The sequence below is a fragment of the Schistocerca cancellata genome, chromosome 4, assembly GCF_023864275.1.
Source record: "Schistocerca cancellata isolate TAMUIC-IGC-003103 chromosome 4, iqSchCanc2.1, whole genome shotgun sequence".
Classification (NCBI taxonomy): Eukaryota; Metazoa; Arthropoda; class Insecta; order Orthoptera; family Acrididae; genus Schistocerca; species Schistocerca cancellata.
Window position 1 is genome coordinate 132,789,791 of NC_064629.1, and position 23,193 is coordinate 132,812,983.

At 44.4% G+C, this 23,193-nt stretch overlaps 1 protein-coding gene across 1 annotated transcript in view; it reads left to right on the forward strand.

The window, feature by feature from the left end:
* The window catches only part of LOC126183924 (dystrophin-like), a gene marked incomplete at its 5' end in the record, with an annotated part of 303,215 nt that overhangs the window by 136,701 nt on the left and 143,321 nt on the right, over positions 1 to 23,193 (forward strand). Inside the window, one exon of the mRNA XM_049926270.1 lies at positions 449 to 572. Within this exon, the coding sequence (XP_049782227.1) occupies positions 449 to 572 (124 nt within the window). The remainder of the gene's footprint in view (positions 1 to 448; positions 573 to 23,193) is intronic.

Consider the following 23,193-nt stretch of genomic DNA (forward strand, 5'->3'; position numbering starts at 1 on the left):
AAGAATAGACAAATCGTCATTCCCACGGTAATAGCAAGTGCGCTAAATAGGACACCTGACCGGAATATGGAAAACTTTTTCAAAAATGGTTCAAATGACTTTGAGCACTGTGGGACTTAACTTCTGAGGTCATTAGTCCCCTAGAACTTAGAGCTACTTAAACTTAACTAACCTAAGGACATCACACACATCCATGCCCGATGCAGGAGTCGAACCTGCGATCACAGCGGCCGCGCGGTTCCAGACTGTAGTGCCTAGAACCGCTCGGCCACCCCGGCCGGCCTGGAAAACTGGAACAGTCACTTTCGCGCTACTATTTCAACGACGATATGCCTTAACTCTCTATGAAGGCTATATTATGCCAACGGCACTCTCTATAGAGCTTATGCCATCAACCTTTCGTACTAACGGTGAGTGTAATTAAGTAAGAGTGGCTGCGTTTTTGCAGGATGACCACCGCGCGTTCCGGCGCCAGCTGGAGGACAAAAGGCCGGTGGTGGAGAACAACCTGCTGAGCGGCCGGCAGTACATCGCCAACGAGCCGCCGCTCTCCGACACCAGTGACAGCGAAGGTCAGTCAGTCCAAGCAGTTACTCACTTGCATTGACAAAGGCCTTCATCTTATGGAGCCGATGTAAGGGAAAGTCTTCCACACGTCTTCGATCTAGTGAGACTTTTCACAATAACAATAAATTTTCTTGTCCTACTTTGTAACTGCTATGAAATAAACACCCGTAGCAGTAGTAGTAGTAGTAGTAGTAGCAGTAGTCGTGGTGGTGGTGGTTTCAGTCTGATAACTGGTTTGATGCAGCTCTCCACGCTTGTCTATTCTGTACAAGCCTGTTCCTATATGTATAGCTACTACAACCAATATCCGCCTGAACCTTCTAACTGCATTCATCTCTTGGTCTCCCTCTACAGTTATAACCCCTAGACTTCCCTCCATTACCAAACTGACGATTTCGTGAGGCCTTAGGCTGTGTCCCATGAAATAATCCCTTTATTCTGTCAAATTGTACAATACGCTTTTTTTGTATCCCGCGTGGAAGGCGGCGCGTGAGTCTGCTCCTGTAAACTGAAGGGTAGGCTGAATGTAGGAAGTGAGTAGGAGCAGGAAAAGGTGAAATGCTTCAGTACTGCGTTTAACTTAACAGAACATTTAATAGAGAATATTAGTCAATGACATACGTAACTTAGCACTGAAGATAAGCAGGTAGATGCGAAGCAGTACAGGTATCAACGCTACCAAATGTTACAAGGACAAAATCTGTAGTGGCTCGCCCACAATGAAATATAAACAATGTTGCTTGGTCGTCTACTCGGAATCAAATGGGCTGAATCTGGAGCGGCGCTCGTAGAGCTGCACAGCGCCGGCTAGAGGGCGCTGTCGTCGGTGTCGGTGTCGCAGTGCCAAGCTAGCAGAGCGCACCTACGACGTGGCTTCGTAGCTATCGATACCACATATTTAATTTCCATTCGATTCAGTACCTCTTCGTTAGTTATTCGATCTACCCACCAAATTTTCAGCATCTCATGTAGCACTACGTTTCAAAAACCACCATCTTCTTGTATGAACTGTTTATCGTCCACGTTTCAGTTCCGTACAATACTACATGTTTGACGAGTAAGTTCAGAGAACACTTCCTAACACGTACATTTATACTGAGGTTAAAAAATTCATGGGACACCTCCTAATATCGTGTCGGATCTCCTTTTGTAATTGCGAAAGTGTTGCTCGTGCAGGATTTTGTGCACGAACTGACCTCTCGATTATGACCCATAAAAGCTCGGTGGGATTCGTGTCGGGCAATGTAAGAGGCCAAATTACTTGCTCGGATTGTCCAGAATGTTCTTCAAACCAGTCGTAAACAATTGTGACCCAGTGAAGTGACGCATTGTTGTCAACAAAAATTCTATCGTTGTTTGGGAACATGAAGTCCGTGAAAGGCTGCAAATGGTCTCCAAGTAACTGAACAGACCGGAGGACCCAGTCCACGCCTGTAAACACGCAGCCTGCACCATTATGGAGCCACCACCGTCTTGCACAGTGCCTTGTTGACAACTTAGGTCCACGGCTTCGTGGGATCTGCGCCACACACGATCTAACAATCAGCTCTTGCCAACTGAAATCGGGACTCATTTAACCAGGCCAAGGTTTTCCAGTCGCCAAGGGTCGAACCGATACGATCACGATCTCAGGAGAGGCGCTGCAGACGATGTCGCGCTGCTAGCAAAGGCACTCGAGTCAGTCATCTACTGCAATAGCCTAGTAACACCAAATTTCGCAACACTGTCCTAACGGATATGTTCATTATACGTTCCACATTGATTTCTGTGTTTATTTTGCACATTGCTGCTTGTCTGTTAGCACGGACAACTCTACGCAAACGCCGCGCAGCTCTTAGTCGTTAAGTGAAGGTCGTCAGCCACTGCGTTGTCCGCGGTGAGAGGCAATACCTAAAATTTGCTGTTCTCGGGACACTCTTGGCACGTATTAAATTCCCTAGCTATTTCGGAAATGGAATGTCCCATGCGCCTAGCTCCGGCTACCATTACGCGTTCAGAGTCTGTTAATTCCAGTCGTGCGGCCATAATCACGTCGGAAGCCTTTTCACATGAATCACCCGAGTACAGACGACAGCTCAGTCAATTTCTGCCCGTTTATATCTTGTGTATATGATACTGCCGTCATCTCTATTTGTGCAATCGCTATCCCATGACTTCTGTCTCCTAAGCGTATACACTCCTGGAAACTGAAATAAGAACACCGTGAATTCATTGTCCCAGGAAGGGGAAACTTTATTGACACATTCCTGGGGTCAGATACATCACATGATCACACTGACAGAACCACAGGCACATAGACACAGGCAACAGAGCATGCACAATGTCGGCACTAGTACAGTGTATATCCACCTTTCGCAGCAATGCAGGCTGCTATTCTCCCATGGAGACGATCGTAGAGATGCTGGATGTAGTCCTGTGGAACGGCTTGCCATGCCATTTCCACCTGGCGCCTCAGTTGGACCAGCGTTCGTGCTGGACGTGCAGACCGCGTGAGACGACGCTTCATCCAGTCCCAAACATGCTCAATGGGGGACAGATCCGGAAATCTTGCTGGCCAGGGTAGTTGACTTACACCTTCTAGAGCACGTTGGGTGGCACGGGATACATGCGGACGTGCATTGTCCTGTTGGAACAGCAAGTTCCCTTGCCGGTCTAGGAATGGTAGAACGATGGGTTCGATGATGGTTTGGATGTACCGTGCACTATTCAGTGTCCCCTCGACGATCACCAGTGGTGTACGGCCAGTGTAGGAGATCGCTCCCCACATCATGATGCCGGGTGTTGGCCCTGTGTGCCTCGGTCGTATGCAGTCCTGATTGTGGCGCTCACCTGCACGGCGCCAAACACGCATACGACCATCATTGGCACCAAGGCAGAAGCGACTCTCATCGCTGAAGACGACACGTCTCCATTCGTCCCTCCATTCACGCCTGTCGCGACACCACTGGAGGCGGGCTGCACGATGTTGGGGCGTGAGCGGAAGACAGCCTAACGGTGTGCGGGACCGTAGCCCAGCTTCATGGAGACGGTTGCGAATGGTCCTCGCCGATACCCCAGGAGCAACAGTGTCCCTAATTTGCTGGGAAGTGGCGGTGCGGTCCCCTACGGCACTGCGTAGGATCCTACGGTCTTGGCGTGCATCCGTGCGTCGCTGCGGTCCGGTCCCAGGTCGACGGGCACGTGCACCTTCCGCCGACCACTGGCGACAACATCGATGTACTGTGGAGACCTCACGCCCCACGTGTTGAGCAATTCGGCGGTACGTCCACCCGGCCTCCCGCATACGGTTCACGTCCACGCTGTCGCGGCATGCTACCAGTGTTAAAGACTGCGATGGAGCTCCGTATGCCACGGCAAACTGGCTGACACTGACGGCGGCGGTGCACAAATGCTGCGCAGCTAGCGCCATTCGACGGCCAACACCGCGGTTCCTGGTGTGTCCGCTGTGCCGTGCGTGTGATCATTGCTTGTACAGCCCTCTCGCAGTGTCCGGAGCAAGTATGGTGGGTCTGACACACCGGTGTCAATGTGTTCTTTTTTCTATTTCCAGGAGTGTATTTATTGTTAGAAATGTCTCTGTTTCTGAAACGCTTCTCTTGCAAAAACCGTCTACCACTGCTTGTGTCTCTTTTCCTAATCTGATTCCCTCAGGATGACTTGATTTAACTGTATTACATCTCATTACCCTTGTTTTACTTTTATTGATATTAATTTTACAAGTCCATTTCAAGACACTATCTATTCCGTTCAATAGCCCTTACAAGTTCTTTGCCATCTCTGACAGAATTACAACGCCACTGGCAAATCGCAAATTTTAGTGTCTTCTCCTTGAACTTTAGCCCTCTTTCCAACCAAATTTCTCTTTAGTTTTGTATACTGTCTGTCCAGTGTAAAAATTGAATAGCGTAACGGATAGGCTGCAACCCTGTCTCACTCCACTCTCAACTACTGCTTCCCTTTCACGTCCTTCGACTCTTAAAACTGCAGTCCGATTCTTGTAGAATTTAAACATAAGCATTCATTGCCTCCCTATATATATATTTTCATCCCCGGTACCTTCTGAATTTCAAACAGTGTATTCCAGTCAACATTGTCAAAAGCTTTCTGTAAATTTACACATGGTATAAACGTCAGTCTGTACTTGATTTGTGGCGGTACGCACCGATACGCCGTTCCGGTACCTATGACGGAAATAAAAATAAGAAACAGAACCACAGCTTTTAAGGTGTGATATGATAGAACTTTTGCTGCTGTTGAAGCGATTTAAAACAAACGTTCTGTTCACAGATTTAAAATGCTAGGGAAGGTGTTAGAATAACGTTTTAAAAAGTCTAAATTTCAAAAACAGCCCCTTGAACGCCAGAGCACCGGAACCCCATTTTTCACAAATCAAGCAGAGGGGTCAGTATTGCCTCAGTGTTCCTACATTACCCCGGAACGCAAACACATCTACATATTCCCCGAGGTCAGCTCCTACCAATGTTTCCATTGTCCTATAAATACTTCGTGTCAGTATTTTGCAACCTTGACTTACTAAAATCATGGTTCGGTAATATTCACACCTGTCAACGTTTGCCTTCTTTGGGGGTGGAATTATTAAAGTCTTTTAAGTAATATAGTTTCCGATGCGATAGGGTCCGCGATGGATTTTTTGAAAGCTTTCTTGATTCCTTCAGCTGCCATTATCTTTATTTCATGTACGATTGTACAATTTCGGCTTTAGGTAATTTTCAAGTATTTTATGGATGATTTTCTTTGTAGTAAACTATGTCATGTACGTCGTTGCTCCTACGACACCATGCTCATAAAATAAATCCCAGATGTTCAGGCTATTTCAATTAACAACTTTGAGAAGTCCCGGTGTTCTCTAACCGTGTTAGCAGAATCCCGCAGCCACGCAAGAAGATAGGAAGGCCGTTCATGATGGGAAGTATCCATTATTTACCCGGGTAGCGACGACGGCGGCCCTGTCGGTTCCCCTTTTTAATAGAGCTGTTTTATAGTACATAAAACGGAGAACACGACGCTTCTCCGCTGCGGAAAGCATTCCACTTTTATTACTGCTCGTACTACGAATATATTTTCAACTATATCGTGAAAATATTTTATTACCCCATTACGCCCGTGACCCAATTTTTACTATCTACTGTTATTACAAAATGTGAATATGTGGTCAATTACTGTGAGTTTAAGGATTCTGTCATCTTCACAGATAGAATCAGATTATTGGGGTATTAAAATGTTGAAGCTCTTACGAATATCGACACTTTCAGCATTTAATTGAACGAACCAATCGCGATCAAGATTTACTTTGTATACCACTTAGTAAATAAATGAAGACAGAATGTTATTTTATAGTGGGAATTATTGATGTTTTTTTTTAAGAATTAGATTTTCAGTTCCTTCTACTTTCGTGAACTTGTTTATTTAAAATTTAGACTATCATTCTTGCCTTCGCAATATAACGCTTCCATTTTTAAGTAACTTGAACTCATCGGCGTGTAAATACACGGAGAGTGACGAGTCTAAGTGAGCTAGCAGTGACCTGTATTGCTGTATTGGTAATGAGTACGGTTAGAAATGAATTTCCAGCTCGACAGTCTTAATTTTTTTCCTGTGCTTTCCCCTGAATAACACGTGCGAACATCAAACAGTTTTTTAATGAAACCCATTATAAATATCTTCCTCTGACAATGAGTACATTTCCATCTCCACGGACTCGAACTAACTGTAGCGTCTCTACGCTGCGATATGTTAATCCTTGAGTTGTATTAGCTGCAAACTGCTGCTGGGAAGGAGAAATAGCAATCACAGTGTGTAATGTGGTACGTATATACTGTGTGAAACGACTATCGTTTAATAAATGGTATTGGAAGATCTGCGAGAGTTCGGGGCAGGCTAATATGAAAGCAAAGCTTGCAGCTGGAAAAAAAAAAAAAAAAAAAAGGCATTCTCGTCGTGGGCTCGTGTTATGAATTCCTTCGTTTAGCATGAAACGAATACAGAGTGTTTCTACTGTGTGTGTGTGTGTGTGTGTGTGTGTGAGAGAGAGAGAGAGAGAGAGAGAGAGAGAGAGAGAGAGATTTAGAGCCAACGCTGGCAACGAATCTGTTCCATTTGATTGTTCGCAGTGACAACATTTTTCTCAAAATGAAACCGTCCTTTGAGAACAAATTAAAATTGGTCTTCTCGTTATACTCTCCTGCAGAAGCATCGGTATTTCCAATATTTTAAACCACTATGTCGAGCAACGTGGTGCTAACATGGTACATTATGCTCCTTTTCGAAATGCATAGAATTCAATTCCCGGTATAATCGATGTTATTAAAAATATCAAACGGTTCCTCCGAATTAGCTCGGCAGGTTTCTACTGCTGTACCGTCCGTATTACTGGGGCTGGTATTCCTTTCTCCTTTTTTTTTTAGCTAGCATTCTTGTATGGCGGTGTTTTCGTCACTGGGACAAAAGTAAACAGAGCAAGTTAGGAAAACAAAACAACGAAGATGGTGGCACAGCATTTTTCCCTCGTTCTTACGGAGACTTACATCGCAATGGCGCTTGTTCCAGAAGACTCATGCTGCTCGACAAACCATCTTCATCAGATTGGAAAGATACTAGAGCTTTGGCTACTTCATTGTCATAACACGATGGCCAGAAAACCAAGGCGGCTTGAAATCAACTAATAAGAATTACGAGTAATACCACGTACGGTGTGGATATGCAGGAACTGTGCATTGTTTTATCAGCTTTCTCCAAACAATACGCGGACGGGAAGAATACTACATCTGGGGTTTTCACCGCTGTCCTTGCTGCTCACTTTTCGATCTGTTTATTGATTCTGAAGTATCTCTCGATACCAAAGAAGTCATTATCTCCAGTCAACTCGATTTCAAACGTGTTTAATGTATACAACACGACTTGTTTGTTTCTGTCCGACGCAATGCACGCATATTAGTTGATCACAGCATTATTGCACCAGGGAGTGAGGCTGCTTCAGTTGGCTTATCGTGCGTTTGTATCGAGGACGCGCCGAAACACTTGACAGTATATGCACAACTGTCTTGAACTCATTCAGAGAGCATGCGTTTTCTTTTGTCAGCACTGTTCTTGTTCACTGTAACGTCACCGCCTGTTTCCGATAACGGCCACGGAAGGCCAGGTGCAATATTATCGTGGTCGAGATGTAAATAACATAAACTGTTTATTTAGTCGTCATTTTGGTTGCATCACTCTACAAACTGCGTATTCCGTCGCGCCATCGCGTCTGCAACCAACACGAGATACGTCCACCTCACACCACAGACTTCCCTCGATTGCGTTGCCCTCTGTTCCAGGCAAGTGGTCTCTCTCGAATAAGATAGCACACAGTTTGTCTTCCGATATTGATTCTCAGTTATTTCTTTCGGTTCACATAACTTTAGATATTCATTGTACTCATTAATACAACCTGTTACGTATAATTATTATTCCTTACATACTGGTTTTTCCATTTACTAATCTTTATATTTTAATACACGTGGCACGTTATTTCAAACTTTCAAAAAGCCTCTTCGCTGTTACCTCCAGTCAGCAGGCGCCCTGAACGACAGCCATACGTGGTGATCAGAAAGGTGACACGGTGTCGCTCAGCTTACAAGTCACAGCAATGCGACATAATTAGACACTGACTACAGTACGTGGAAAAATATTTTTCCTGATATAGAAGGTGTGTGAGAAAAGTAATGAGACTGACAATACGGCGAGCAATCTGGCTGCGTCGTGTTCTACTTGTGCAGACTGGTGCGTTCATCCCTTCTGGATGCTCAGTCCAAGTTTCAGCCCACTACAGCCATCACGTGATTTTTGAGAGCGCAGTCAGTGAAGTCGTGTGTTGCGAAAATGGAGCAGCGGAATTCAGAGCAACATAATGCCGTCAAGGTTTGTGTTAAACTTGGTAAATCCGTGAGCGTAACCTTTGAAAAGTTGAAACAAGCCCATTGGGAACATTTCTTATAAAGAGCACAAGTTTTTCGCCGGCACAAATCATTTTTGGAAGGCCGACAACACGTCGAAGATGCACCTCGCTCAGGGAGACTTTCACCTCCAAAAACTGGCGAAAACGTCGAACGCGTGCGTCCTCTTTTGAGATCAGACCGACGTTTAACAATGGGGATGAGGGATGACTTATTAAACTTAAATACTTTTACCGTACATCAAATTTTGACCGAAGTTTTGCACATGCGAAAGGGTTGTGCCAAAATGGTGCCGAAAAGATCTCACTACCGAAAAGAAGGACAATCGCAGAAACGTTTGCGTTGATCTTCTTGAGAGGATTACTGATGAGTGAATGGTTCATTCGTGTGATCGCAGGTGATGAATCCTGCAAGTTTTAGTACAATCCTGAGACAAAGCGGCAAAGTGAGCAGTGGCACACTCAGATACTTCCTCGACCGAAAAAATCTCGAATGAGCAAATCAAAGATCGAAACAGTGCTGATTCGCATTTTTGACAGTGGGGGTATCGTACATAAAGAATTTGTTTCTGCAGGACAAACTGTCAACCAAGTGTTTTACAAAGATGTCCTCGAAAGTCTCAGGAAAGGAGTGAATCGAGTGAAACCGGACATTGCAGACAAGTGGGTGCTGCATCATGACAACGTGCCGTGTCATTCAGCCACTTCCATCACGGAATTTCTTACCTCAAAAGGCATTCCTGTTGTTCAAAAACGGAAGATTAGAATTTAACTTCCAGTCGACACCGAGGTCATTAGAGACAGAGCGCAAGCTCGGACTATTTCAAGGATGGGGAAGGCAATCGATCGTGCCCTTTCAAAGGAACCATCCTGGCGTTTGCCTGGAGCACTTTAGGGAAATCACGGAAAACCCAAATCAGGATGGTCGGACTCATGTCTGAACCGTCGTCCTCTCGAATACGAGTCCAGTGTGCTAACCACTGTGCCACCTCACTCCCTCCTGTTGTCCCTCAGCCTGATCTAAGTCCTAGTGCCTCTTTTCTTTCCCTAAACTGAAACATTTCATGAAGAACGTCATTTTGGGACTCTGGAAAACATTCAGAAGAATGTGACCGACACGTTAAAGGCCCTACAACTTGAAGCCTTTCAGCGCTGCTACTAAGACTGAGAACAACGATTCCTCCAATGTATAGCTGCCGAACGAAACTACTTTGAAGGGGACAATATTATTGTTTGAAAAAAATAAAAACATTGGTAAATCAAAATCAGTCATTGCTTCTCACACACACCAGTAGAATAATTTTTATAGTTTGACTGACAGATAGCAGTGGCAAAAACAGCGTAGAGGACGAAATTAATTATCGGTCTGGGAGAATGTGGGACAGATATCTGACCGTACCAGTGTTTTGGATTAAACACCGTAATTCCGTTTTGCGTCGTGTTCAGTGACGTCGTGGGACTTTGTCGACGATAACCTGTTAGTCGGGTTGGAACGTTAATCTCACGTGATTGTCGGGAATAAGTTTCGGCCTTCCTCCTATCTATGATTTTCATGATCATCCTAACTACACTCTTATATCCGTACAGTTTTGATGCACCCCACAGTATACAGGGTGAATATAACCTCTAAAAATCCCCGAAGCGACGTAGATGACGCCGAGACAAGTAATTTAATATAAAACATATGGGGTCGCAAATGTCGGGAAATACTCCAAAAATGGATGAGAAATGTTGACCAGGACGGCTGGAGTGGCCAAGCGGTTCTGGGCGCTACAGTCTGGAACCGCGCGACTGCTACGGTCGCAGGTTCGAGTCCTGCCTCGGGCATAGATGTTTGTGATGTCCTTGGGTTGGTTGGGTTTGGGTGGTTCTAGGTTCTAGGGGACTGATGACCTTAGAAGTTAGGTCCCATAGTGCTCAGAGCCATTTGAACCATTTTTGAATGTTGACCAGATGACGTAACCCGTCGCACGTGCAGCGGTTGGGCTTGGGCGTGAAGGGAACATTGAGCGATGCAATACTTGCATTGTAGCAAATGGTGCAAATGTCGAACACCTTTTGTAAATGTGATCTGTTGTAAACGTACAAATTAGAAAATCATTGACCTCGCTCTGGCCCAGTAAAAGCTTTTCTTATTTTGTGTTTCTTCCCTTTTTTCCTCCTTTTTTTGTTCACAGACATTATTTAATAAAGAAAACGTAGGTCATTTAATGGTAAGGACGCAATTCGGAAGTTTGTGCTCATTTACTTTCGACGCAATAGGTAGGTTTTTGTTGTACTGTAAACCAGCGCAGACCGCGAGACCGGTAAACAAAATAATAAATCTCACCTCATTGTAAACACTTAAGAGTCGAAAGCCACGGAAAAAAATAATGCTTGCCAGGCGCAAACTCGAACCTGAGCCCCAGGTACTGAGCCCAGAGGCACACCGACCGGAATGCTTGACTTACGTTGGGATGAGGAGGTGCGACAGACTGATAGGATCAGCTGCGGCGGGGTACCTCACATGTTCAGCATTCATCATCCGATTAAAGGATGTTCCCCGACATTTGCGACCCCATGTGTCTTACATTAAATTAACTGTCTCAGCATCACCTACGTCGCTTTGGAGGTTTCTAAACGTTCATGAGAATCACCATATACCGAGCGATCAAAAAGTCAGTATAAATTTGAAAACTTAATAAACCACGGAATAATGTAGATAGAGAGGTAAAAATTGACACTCATGCTTCGGATGACATGGGGTTTTATTAGAACAAAAAAAAGTTCACAAAATGTCCGACAGATGGCGCTGGACAGCAAAACGTCAGTAACTGCTACCGTGACGGGTGAGAGGTACGCCGATGTGTTACAGAATCGCATCATCCCCAGCCTGGCTGATAAACACCTGCTGGAACGTACGATGTTTATGCAAGATGGCGCTCCACCCCATATTGCTAGACGCGTGAAAGATCTCTTGTGCGCGTCGTTTGGTGATGATCGTGTGCTCAGCCGCCCCTTTCGTTATGCTTGGCCTCCCAGACCCCAGACCTCAGTCCGAGCGATTATTGGCTTTGGGGTTACCTGAAATCACAAGTGTATCGTGATCGACCGACATCTCTAGAGATGCTGAAAGACAACATCCGACGCCAATGCCTCACCATAACTCCGGACATGCTTTACAGTGCTGTTCACAACATTATTCCTAGACTATAGCTATTTTTGAGGGAATGATGGTGGACATATTGAGCATTTCCTGTAAAGAACATCATCTTTGCTTTGTCTTACATTGTTATGCTAATTATTGCTATTCTGATCAGATGAAGCGCCATCTGTCGGACATTTTTGAACTCTTGTATTTTTTATGGTTCTAATAAAACCCCATGTCATTCCAAGCATGTGTGTCAATTTGTACCTCTCCATCTACATTATTCAGTGATTTATTCAGTTTTCAAATTTATACTGGCTTTTTGATCACCCGGTATATTCACACCTACACCACGTAATAATCATGTCGGAAGTTGGCTTTGACTTTGAAGAAAATTGGGGTACTCTGCATTGCTATTCCACTCGTTCGTTAACTTTATAGACTCTTATTTTCGTCTCATATTAGTTCGTATCATTTAGTGATTTAGTGCACCAATTCGAAAAACTTATCCGACTTTAGCACTCTTCCTTGCACACTAACGCTGCCTTTTCTGGTTATTTCATAAACACCGAAGCGCTCTATCTCCCGACTGCTGATGTCCCATCGATATCTACATTCCCACGTAGCTGACGTAACAGCCTGCTAGAACAAGTCTATTTCCGTTGGTGCCTCATCTACTAGCAGCCGCAATCTTAGTTTATCCTGTTTGAGCTAGACAACGAGTACTAGACAAGATATTTTAAAATTCTGGTTCCCAATAGAAACAGAAACGAAAAAGTGCATCCATTTTCAGATAGTCATACCACTAGCACGCCGCATCAGCTGAAATGACTGTGAGTCAGACTAAAAAGCAGTTGTCCGCTTCACGGGGTTGGGGCAGGCGCTAAAATATTAGGATAAATGTGTCGCCGAGTGCAATTAATGTGATTGGGCTGAGGCTCCCTGGGGATCGCACCCGCAGCATTTCTTCCCGGAATTCAATAATACGGCCGCCGTCGCGCCGCCCCGCCGAGACACGCCACCGGGCTGCCGCCGCGCCGCCGCCCATTCGCTGCTAACTTCCTAACTATGTCGAAATACACTTCGCTATTTGTATTTCCCACGAATGTAGTTTCAGATGGGGAAAAGGAACAGCCAGCACTTTAGCAGACATATTCATTCACTGCTGTTGTGGTCTTCGGTCCGTAGATTGATTTGATGCGTGTTAAAAAAATTTAATATTTTTTACTAAGATCTTCTAAGTCAACAGCTTATGCGAATCTCAAAATTTTTTAAAAGTATTTTAATAAAAAAAAATTAAAAGAATTTTTTAACATATATCAACAAACGAGGAGAACAGGGCAGTTGCTAAAACCGGGTACTTGTCTTTATTCGTCTGATTTTTGTCAGATGAGTCAATTTAAAAAGAAATTGGAAAATTGTTTGAAATTGTTTTTGGTGAATTTCCTGTAGTGTACCATAATTCATAGTCAGTTGCAAGCGCCAGTTTCCGGAAAAAATGATCCACTGTGCATGGTTTTCCTTGAAATTATTGACAACGCGGGAAATCTTCAATCTTAACGACGTTTCTTCCCGGAGTGAGATTCATACGACATAATGTCATTATAGAAAACCTGCCTTCGCGCTATAGTCGTCGTACTCGGAATATCTGTGTTTCGAATATTTCTACGATCGGTATCATCCAGGGGAATGCAACAAATCTTCCTGAAGAATAAACATATAAGAATTAATATAAAAATTGGTATGAGAAGGAAATGTCAGAATATGAGAATTTAGAAGAATTGTAACTGCTCAGTATACTATACGCACGTGTATTATATAATAAATACGTGACACTTAGTATGAAATGCACTTGTGATTTTACAATTAATATAACGCCCCTATATCCCCTAATTTGTTAAGAAACATTCGTGCAGTGGCCTTCCACGGAAATGGGTAGATAAATGAAAAAAATAAAAATAAAATAAACAAAAATCGATTTTCGAACTTGGCGCGCAAAATTAAAAAGCTGCGGCCATAACCACTGAGCCACAATTTCGTCTTAGGATGTGGCGCGATAAAAGGCACAGGAAGTACCTCGAAAACTATGACAGTCTTTTTGTTCCAGAAACTTCAAGTATCTACGGATAAGCCGATGCACGAGTTCCCAATTTTGACTTCTCTTCCACTGAGCGAAATTTCTTGGAAATAATGTGATGGCACTTCAGGTGTTCTCCTCGTAAGCTGTGGATTCCCGCAGTGTAAAAACGTATCATGCGATGCATCCGTCCACGCTAGTCCGTCCTCCATTACAAATGACGATTTTTTACTGTCTCAGGATGTGTCCTATGAGCCGATCTCTTCTTTTAGTCATGTTGGACTATAAATTGCTCTCGCCCGATTTCGATTCGCTACCTCCTTTTTAGTTAGGCGATGTACCTACTATTTTCAGCTCTCTTCTGTAGCACACCATTTCGAAAAGCTTTTGTTCTTCCCTTGTCTGAGCAGTTTAACGTCCACGTTTCACTTCGGTACAAGGTTTCACTCGAGACAAATACCTTCAGATTAGACATTCTAACGCTTAAATTTAAATTCGAAGTTAAGAAACCTATCTTTTTCTGAAACGCTTTTCTTGCTATTGCCATCTTGCATTTTATACCTTCAGTTTCATTGATCCTCAAACAGTAAAACTCACGTACCACATTTTGTGTGTTAGTTCTTAGCCAAATTCTCTTAGCATCGCCTGGTTTAATGCATACACTGTATGGCCACATATTTCCGGACACTTCAGTGAATGCTGTCCATACAATGCAAGGCTGTCCAGACGAAGGTATAACGGTACAAACACAGTGTGCCAGCGCTATAAATGTGCTTTCTGTCAGAAAGTGTCCGCTAAGAATTGTAATTGAGCTTGAAAGGGGGTACGATCATAGAGAAACACAAGTTTGGGCGTCCTTTCAAGAAGCTGCACGTACCTGCGTTCGCTTTTAGTCAAATTATTGAGAAATTCGAAAGCGTCGCAAAAAATAAACCCAGTTACCTCTCTTGACATTTCAAAGAAATTAAATGGTAGCGATCACTGAACTTTACGATCTAAACGGCGAACGTCTTTAAGAAGACTTTCGTTACTGCTCACGTATAGAGCTCAGTACGAGAACTATTAGTCTGCTTTGATGGACAGAGTGCTGCACAGGAGGTCCTGGACATATGACCGAATATGCATCGTTTAGAGAGTTGCCAACAACGTTGTCATTGGTATGGCTCAAATGGCTCTGAGCACTATGGGACTCAACTGCTCAGGTCATTAGTCCCCTAGAACTTAGAACTAGTTAAACCTAACTAACCTAAGGACATCACAAACATCCATGCCCGAGGCAGGATTCGAACCTGCGACCGCAGCGGTCTTGCGGTTCCAGACTGCAGCGCCTTTAACCGCACGGCCACTTCGGCCGGCTTGTCATTGGTATGTGTAACAGTGGAAGACGTTATTACAGAGTGGTGTAACATTCGTTTAAACTTCGCGGGCTCCTGGAAGACGGTATTTACCTGAGTTTGTGAAATTCGTTGGAGGCATTGTAGTTATTTGCGGATATTTTTCCTTAGTTTGGACTCAGAACGTTAGTTTCGTTCGACCTAAAAGCGAACACACATGTTGGTCAAAATATTTTCGATATTAAGGCGCTTCCTGCTCTGTGGAATAGTTTGAAAACGTATCTTTATTATGTTAGTGTGGTAGTGATTGTGGTTACCAATCATTGTGGGTCAAGAAAATGAGACATTTGGTAGACTGGCCTCGTCAAAGCGTCGTCCTTGACCCCATGAAACAACTTTTGGATGCTCTATATCGATCACAGACCGTTAGCTGGACGTCGGATCAATCCCCTCAGATACCCAGCGACAAATGCTCGCCATGCTATAACAAGAATGGATGCCAATTACACCTGTAGTTCTCGGAAGTTTAATGGATAAGCTTAATCGAAAATCAAATGTTGTAACACTAACAAACAAAGGCTACGAGCGCTATTACCTGCTTCGTTGGCGTCTTTGGAACAAACTACAATAGATATCCCAACACAATACTGTGATAACAAAGTAGAAAAGACAGAAGGTTCTTCATATAAGAACAGTTACACTTTGTGATCAAAATTAATCCAGACGCCTGACTGAAAATGACTTAAAAGTTCGTGGCGCCCTCCATTGTTAATGCTGGAATTCAATATGGTGTTGGCCCACCATTAGCCTTGATGACAGCTTCCACTCTCGCAGGCATACGTTCAATCAGGTGCTGGAGGGTTTCTTGGTGAATGGCAGCACATTCTTCACCGAGTGCTGCACTGAGGAGAGGTATCGATGTCTGTCGGTGAGGCCTGGCACGAAGTCGGCGTTCCAAAACATCCCGAACGTGTTCTATAGGTTTCAGGTAAGGACTCTGTGCAGGCCAGTCCATTACAGGGACGTTATTGTCCTTGTCCTGTAACCACTCCGCCACAGGCCGTGTATTATGAACAGATAGAAATGAAATGAGCGTATTACATCCTTGGTCGGGAGGCCCATATTCAGGGAAGTTTGGCTGCCAAGTGCAAGTTGTATTTCATTCGACGCCACATTGGGCGACTTGCGCGCCGGTCATGGGTATGAAATGATGATGAGGACAACACAACACCCATTCCTCGGCCGATAATCGAACCCTGGCCCGCTTGCATGGGAGGCGTGCACGTTACCACCCAGCTAACAGGCGGACTATGAACAGGTGCTCAATCGTGTTGAAAGATGCAGTCTCCCTCCTCGAAATGCTCTTCAACCGTGGTAAGCAAGAATGTGCTTAAAGCAACAATGTAGGCCTGTGCTGTGATAATGCCACGCAAAACAACAAGGGGTGCAAACCCCCTCCATGTAAAACCCGGCCATACCATAACACCACCGCCTCGGAATTTTACTAATGTCACTACACACTCTGGCAGATGACGTTCACCGGGCATTCGCCATACCCACACCCTGCCATCGGATCGCCACATTGTGTACCGTGATTCATCACTCCACACAACGTTTCTCCACTGTTCAGTCGGCCAATGTTTACTCCCCTTACACCAAGCGAGGTGTCGTTTGGCATTTACCGGCGTGATGTGTGGCTTATGAGCAGCCACTCGACCATGAAATCCAAGTTTTCTCACCTCCCGCCTAACTGTCATAGTACTTGCAGTGGATCCCGATGCAGTTTGGAATTCCAGTGTGATGGTCTGGATAGATGTCTGCCAATTACACATTACGACTCTCTTCAACTGTCGGCAGTCTCTGTCAGTTGGTTCAAATGGCTCTGAGCACTATGGGACTTAACTTCTGAGGTCATCAGTCACCTAGAATTTAGAACTAATTAAACCTAACTAACCTAAAGACATCACACACATCCATGCCCGAGGCAGGATTCGAACCTGCGACCGTTGCGGTCGCGCGGTTCCAGACTATAGCGCCTAGAACCTCTCGGCCACTCCGGCCGGCTCTGTCAGTCAACAGACGAGGTCGGCCTGGACGCTTTTGTGCTGTACGTGGCCCTTCACGTTTCCACTTCACTATGACATTGGAAACAGTGGACCTAGGGATGTTTAGGTGTGTGGAAATCTCGCGTACAGACGTATGACACAAGTGACACCTAATCACCTGACCACGTTCGAAGATCGTGTTCCACTTGCAGGTAGAGCGAGGGAAAAACGGCTATCAATATGCCTTCGTTTTGAGCCCTAATTTCTCGTATCTTATCTTCGTCGTCCTTAAGCGATGTGCATGGTGACGGCAAGAGAATCGTTCTGCAATCAGCTACGAAAGCCGGTTCTCTAAATTTTCTCAGTAGTGTTCCTCCCAACTACTGCGACTTTCCTCCAGAGATTCCCATTTGAATTCCCGAAGCATCTCCGTAATACCTGCGTGTTGTTCGAACCTACTGGTAACAAATCAAGTTGCCCACCTCTGAACTGCTTCGATGCCTTCCTTTAATCCGATCTGCTACGGATCCCAAATGGTTCAAATGGATCTGGGCACTATGCGACTTAACTTCTGAGGTCATCAGTCGCCTAGAACTTAGAACTAATTTAACCTTACTAACTTAAGGACATCACACACATCCATGCCCGAGGCAGGATTCAAACCTGCGATCGTAGCGGTCGCTCGGCTTCAGACTGTAAGCGCCTAGAACCGCACGGCCACTCCGGTCGGCTACGGATCCCAAACATTCGAGCGGTACTCAAGAATAGGTCGCACTTGCATCTTACAAGCGGTCTCCTTTACAGATGAGCCGCACTTTCACAAAATTATCCCGATAAACCGAAGCCAACCATTCGCTTTCCCTACTATAATCGTCACATGTTCGTCCCATTTCACATCGCTTTGCAACGTTACACCCAGGTGTCTTAAACGACGAGTGTGTGTCAAACAGGACATTACAAATGCTGTATCCGAACATAGCGGGTTTGTTTTTCCTGCTCATCCGCATTAACTTAAATTTTTCTACATTTAGAGCAACCTACCATTCATCACACCAACTATAAATTTTGTCTAAGTCATCTTGTTTCCTCCTATAGTCACTCGACTACTGTGCAGTGTTGATGGATAGCGTGGTAGAAAAGGAAACGTTTGGGTTGGCTGATAGTTAGACATATGATGGATGATGAAGAAAAGGATTATTTGGTCCAGACTTACCCGAAATGCAGAAAAACAGGCAACAATATGCGTTTGACACTGCGTGAATCAACAGTTCATCGTACTCTGTACCGAAATGCACCTGTAGCTTCTTAACACACTTTGTTACCATTATGCACCAGAACTTTACGTGAATTGCAGCAATTGATTCATTTGAATGCGGTGAACAACGCATTATACTTGTGTAGAATCCGGTGGCGTATCACGCATGGCGTACAGCACCGGCGTAGTACGCATTTCGCTCTATCGAAAAACAGCTTTATTATTTTCTCACTATCGATTTACTCGACGCACTGCGCTGAGCTCATTATTACTCCGCGGCGCAAAACTCCTGCTGGTAGGAAAACCTGGCTTAAATGTAGGCTTGGATGCATAGGATGAAGGATAATGCTTACAAGGGGACCGTATGAACTGCCCTCAGCGATTTGATTCTTATTGACAGGGTGTGTAGGTACGACTAGGACTTGAACATATATAAACAAGAAGAAGCAACTCTCAAACGTTTTCGAGAAAATCTAGTTTGAAAATTTTAGGCGTATTTACGCATTTTGTTTGGTCGCTAGTACTCAAGCGAGCAAGCGCGTAGTTTCGTATTCCTGAGATCTCGGGATCGAATATCGGCTGCTGGTAATTTTTTTTTCTATCTCACGTAGTTTATTATGACTGTGCAAATTATTAGTATCTAAAGAATCATTTTATTATTTTCATAATTTTCATCCTGAAGAGAGCAGAGAAAATTATTTCCTAATGAGACTGAGAATAAAAAAAATGATACACAACTTTCAGTCAAATCAGTAAAGCCATTTTATTTATATTACTGTATGTACATTAGTGACAAATAAAATCTGTAATCTATAATGCACTGCACGAATCAGGATGATAGTGATCGTAGAATCATGTAAATCAATAATTATTGCGACACACAGCACATGTAATGAATGCGCTTCATAAACTGTTCTGGGTCATCACACAATTCCACGGCATACCACGGATACAGAAGCATGGAGAATATTGGAGAAGATAACTGACAGTGTTTGGCTAATTGCATAAAAATTCAGTCTTCACTAGAAAGTGTCTCTCTCTTCTGTTAGACAATGTGCGCGCAATTTTATAGTCATTTTATAAGGTTCTTCGCGTGCCAGTAAAAGTAAACGTGGCAAGGCTGCACACGGAATACATTTTGGAGGAATTACGTTAATAATGCACGTGGCCAGACCATCTCCTTTTTGAAAAGTTAACGTGGAACTTAAACACAAAAACGGTAGTGACAACAAGATTCGATCCCGAAACCTCGCGCTTAAAAAACTTAGCGCTTACTCGCTCGGCTTCTGACCCCTTGAATGTTGGCGACCATACATAGTATAAAATAAGGCCTAAAATTTGCAAACTCGGTTTTCTCGAAAATGGTTGAGAGCTGCGTCTTGCTGTTGACATATGATGATGAAGTCCTAATCGTGCCCTACACACGATGGCAATACGAATCAAATCGTTGAGGAGAATTCGTACGGTCCACTGGTTAATCACTGTGGTGTTCAAATCAGGATTTAATTGCCTCGCTTTACATCTACATCTACATCTACATCCACATCCATACTCCGCAAGCCACCTGACGGTGTGTGGCGGAGGGTACCCTGAGTACCTCTATCGGTTCTCCCTTCTATTCCAGTCTCGTATTGCTCGTGGAAAGGAGGATTGTCGGTATGCTTCTGTGTGGGCTCTAATCTCTCTAATTTTATCCTCATGGTCTCTTCGCGAGATATACGTAGGAGGGAGCAATATACTGCTTGACTCTTCGGTGAAGGTATGTTTTCGAAACTTTAACAAAAGCCCGTACCGAGCTACTGAGCGTCTCTCCTGCAGAGTCTTCCACTGGAGTTTATCCTTCATCTCCGTAACGCTTTCGCGATTACTGAATGATCCTGTAACGAAGCGCACTGCTCTCCGTTGGATCTTCTCTATCTCTTCTATCAACCCTATCTGGTACGGATCCCACACTGCTGAGCAGTATTCAAGCAGTGGGCGAACAAGCGTACTGTAACCTACTTCCTTTGTTTTCGGATTGCATTTCCTTAGGATTCTTCCAATGAATCTCAGTCTGGCATCTGCCTTACCGACGATCAACTTTATATGATCATTCCATTTTAAATCACTCCTAATGCGTACTCCCAGATAATTTATGGAATTAACTGCTTCCAGTTGTTGATCTATTTTGTAGCTAAATGATAAGGGTTCTATCTTTCTATGTATTTGCAGCACATTACACTTGCCTACATTGAGATTCAATTGCCATTCCCTGCACCATGCGTCGATTCGCTGCAGATCCTCCTGCATTCCAGTACAATTTTCCATTGTTACAACCTCTCGATACACCACAGCATCATCTGAAAAAAGCCTCAGTGAACTTCCGATGTCATCCACAAGGTCATTTATGTATATTGTGAATAGTAACGGTCCTATGACACTCCCCTGCGGCACACCTGAAATCACTCTTACTTCGGAAGACTTCTCTCCATTGAGAATGACATGCTGCGTTCTGTTATCTAGGAACTCTTCAATCCAATCACACAATTGGTCTGATAGTCCACATGCTCTTACTTTGTTCATTAAACGACTGTGGGGAACTGTATCGAACGCCTTGTGGAAGTCAAGAAACACGGCATCTACCTGTGAACCCGTGTTTATGGCCCTCTGAGTCTCGTGGACGAATAGTGCGAGCTGGGTTTGACACGCCCGTCTTTTTCGAAACCCATGCTGATTCCTACAGGGTAGATTTCTAGTCTCCAGAAAAGTCATTATACTCTAACATAATACGTGTTCCAAAATTCTACAACTGATCGACGTTAGAGATATAGGTCTATAGTTCTGTACATCTGTTCGACGTCCCTTCTTGAAAACGGGGATGACCTGTGCCCTTTTCCAATCCTTTGGAACGCTACGCTCTTCTAGAGACCTACGGTACACCGCTGCAAGAAGGGGGACAAGTTCTTTCACGTACTCTGTGTGAAATCTAACTGGTATCCCATCAGGTCCAGCGGCCTTTCCTCTTTTGAGCGATTTTAATTGTTTCTCTATCCCTCTGTCGTCTATTTCGATCTCTATCATTTTGTCATCTGTACGACAATCTAGAGAAGGAACTACAGTGCAGTCTTCCTCTGTGAAACAGCTTTGGAAAAAGACATTTAGTATTTCGGCCTTTAGTCTGTCATCCTCTGTTTCAGTACCATTTTGGTCACAAAGTGTCTGGATATTTTGTTTTGATCCACCTACCGCTTTGACATAAGACCAAAATTTCTTAGGATTTTCCGCCAAGTCAGTACATAGAACTTTACTTTCGAATTCATTGAACGCCTCTCGCATAGCCCTCCTCACACTACATTTCGCTTCGCGTAATTTTTGTTTGTCTGCAAGGCTTTGGCTATGTTTATGTTTGCTGTGAAGTTCCCTTTGCTTCCGCAGCAGTTTTCTAACTCGGTTGTTGTACCACGGTGGCTCTTTTCCATCTCTTACGATCTTGCTTGACACATAGTCATCTAACGCATATTGTACGATGGTTTTGAACTTTGTCCACTGATCCTCAACACTATCTGTACTTGAGACAAAACTTTCGTGTTGAGCCGTCAGGTACTCTGTAATCTGCTTTTTGTCACTTTTGCTAAACAGAAAAATCTTCCTACCTTTCTTAATATTTCTATTTACGGCTGAAATCATCGATGCCGTAACCGCTTTATGGTCGCTGATTCCCTGTTCTGCGTTAACTGTTTCAAATAGTTCGGGTCTGTTTGTCACCAGAAGGTCTAATATGTTATCGCCACGAGTCGGTTCTCTGTTTAACTGCTCAAGGTAGTTTTCAGATAAAGCACTTTACTGTCGCAGACATTCGCTGCCAACTTGTTTAAGTGAATTAACTGCGCGGTCAACGCGACGGATTGTTAAGCGAAGGGACCCGGGTTCGATTCCCGGCCGGGTAGGAGATTTTCTCCGCTCGGGGACTGGATATTGTGTTGTCCTTACTTTCGTATCGTCATAATTGACATTACTATTGAGACGACTGAATGATCACGGCCCGAAAGCCAGTAAACTGACAAATAAGCTTCCCAATCTGCGTCTGGGTCACGTGACAGGGAGAGGGGGAGATACCAGAGCCTTACGGGTTGCAATGTAGGCGGCGATTACCGTCGGATAACAAGAACTGGCTCTTTGTTTTGCCTTCCAGTTCGCCAAAAAATACGTCGTTCTTTGTGAGGCGATTTCGTCCCAAGATCGTACGGTTTCCTTGTGACGCACACACTTGCACGTGCGGCAGGGGGCAGAGCAAAGGTAACGAGGGGCTGGGTGGTGTCACGCGGCAAGTCGTTGCGGCGCGCCGCACGCTTTGAAGGCGGCGTAGTGGCGGTGAGCAGCGCACGTTTCAGAGCCGGCTGCGGGGGCTCAGGTGCGCCGCAGTCAGCTGAGTGCCGCCACACGCACCGCCGTGTTTAGACACGAGCTGACGTCAGCTTTGTCACCGCGCCCTCCCTCCAATTACTGGCTGAGGGCGCTGCACGTCTGATCGCACGTGACGTACCAACTTTCACCCCCGTTGTTAAAAAGCCAGCGTAATTAGCGAGCGTATTACAACTTTTATTCGCTTCCAGTTTCGCGCCGTCTTTGAGATTATTAAAGGCTGGGCGCGACAATACCTTACATTTTACGTACGTAAGGAAAGAATGCAGTGTATACTATTTATGTGTCGGAAGTTCGTGATTTAAAAAGAAATACTACTCAGTTTTCGATTACAGATCTCCACGCGGACGTGCCGATTTAGCGCACCGTATAAACAACTAAATTGTTCAGTTATTCTGAACAGTAAATTCAGTACGTAGCCAACTCATTCGGTAAA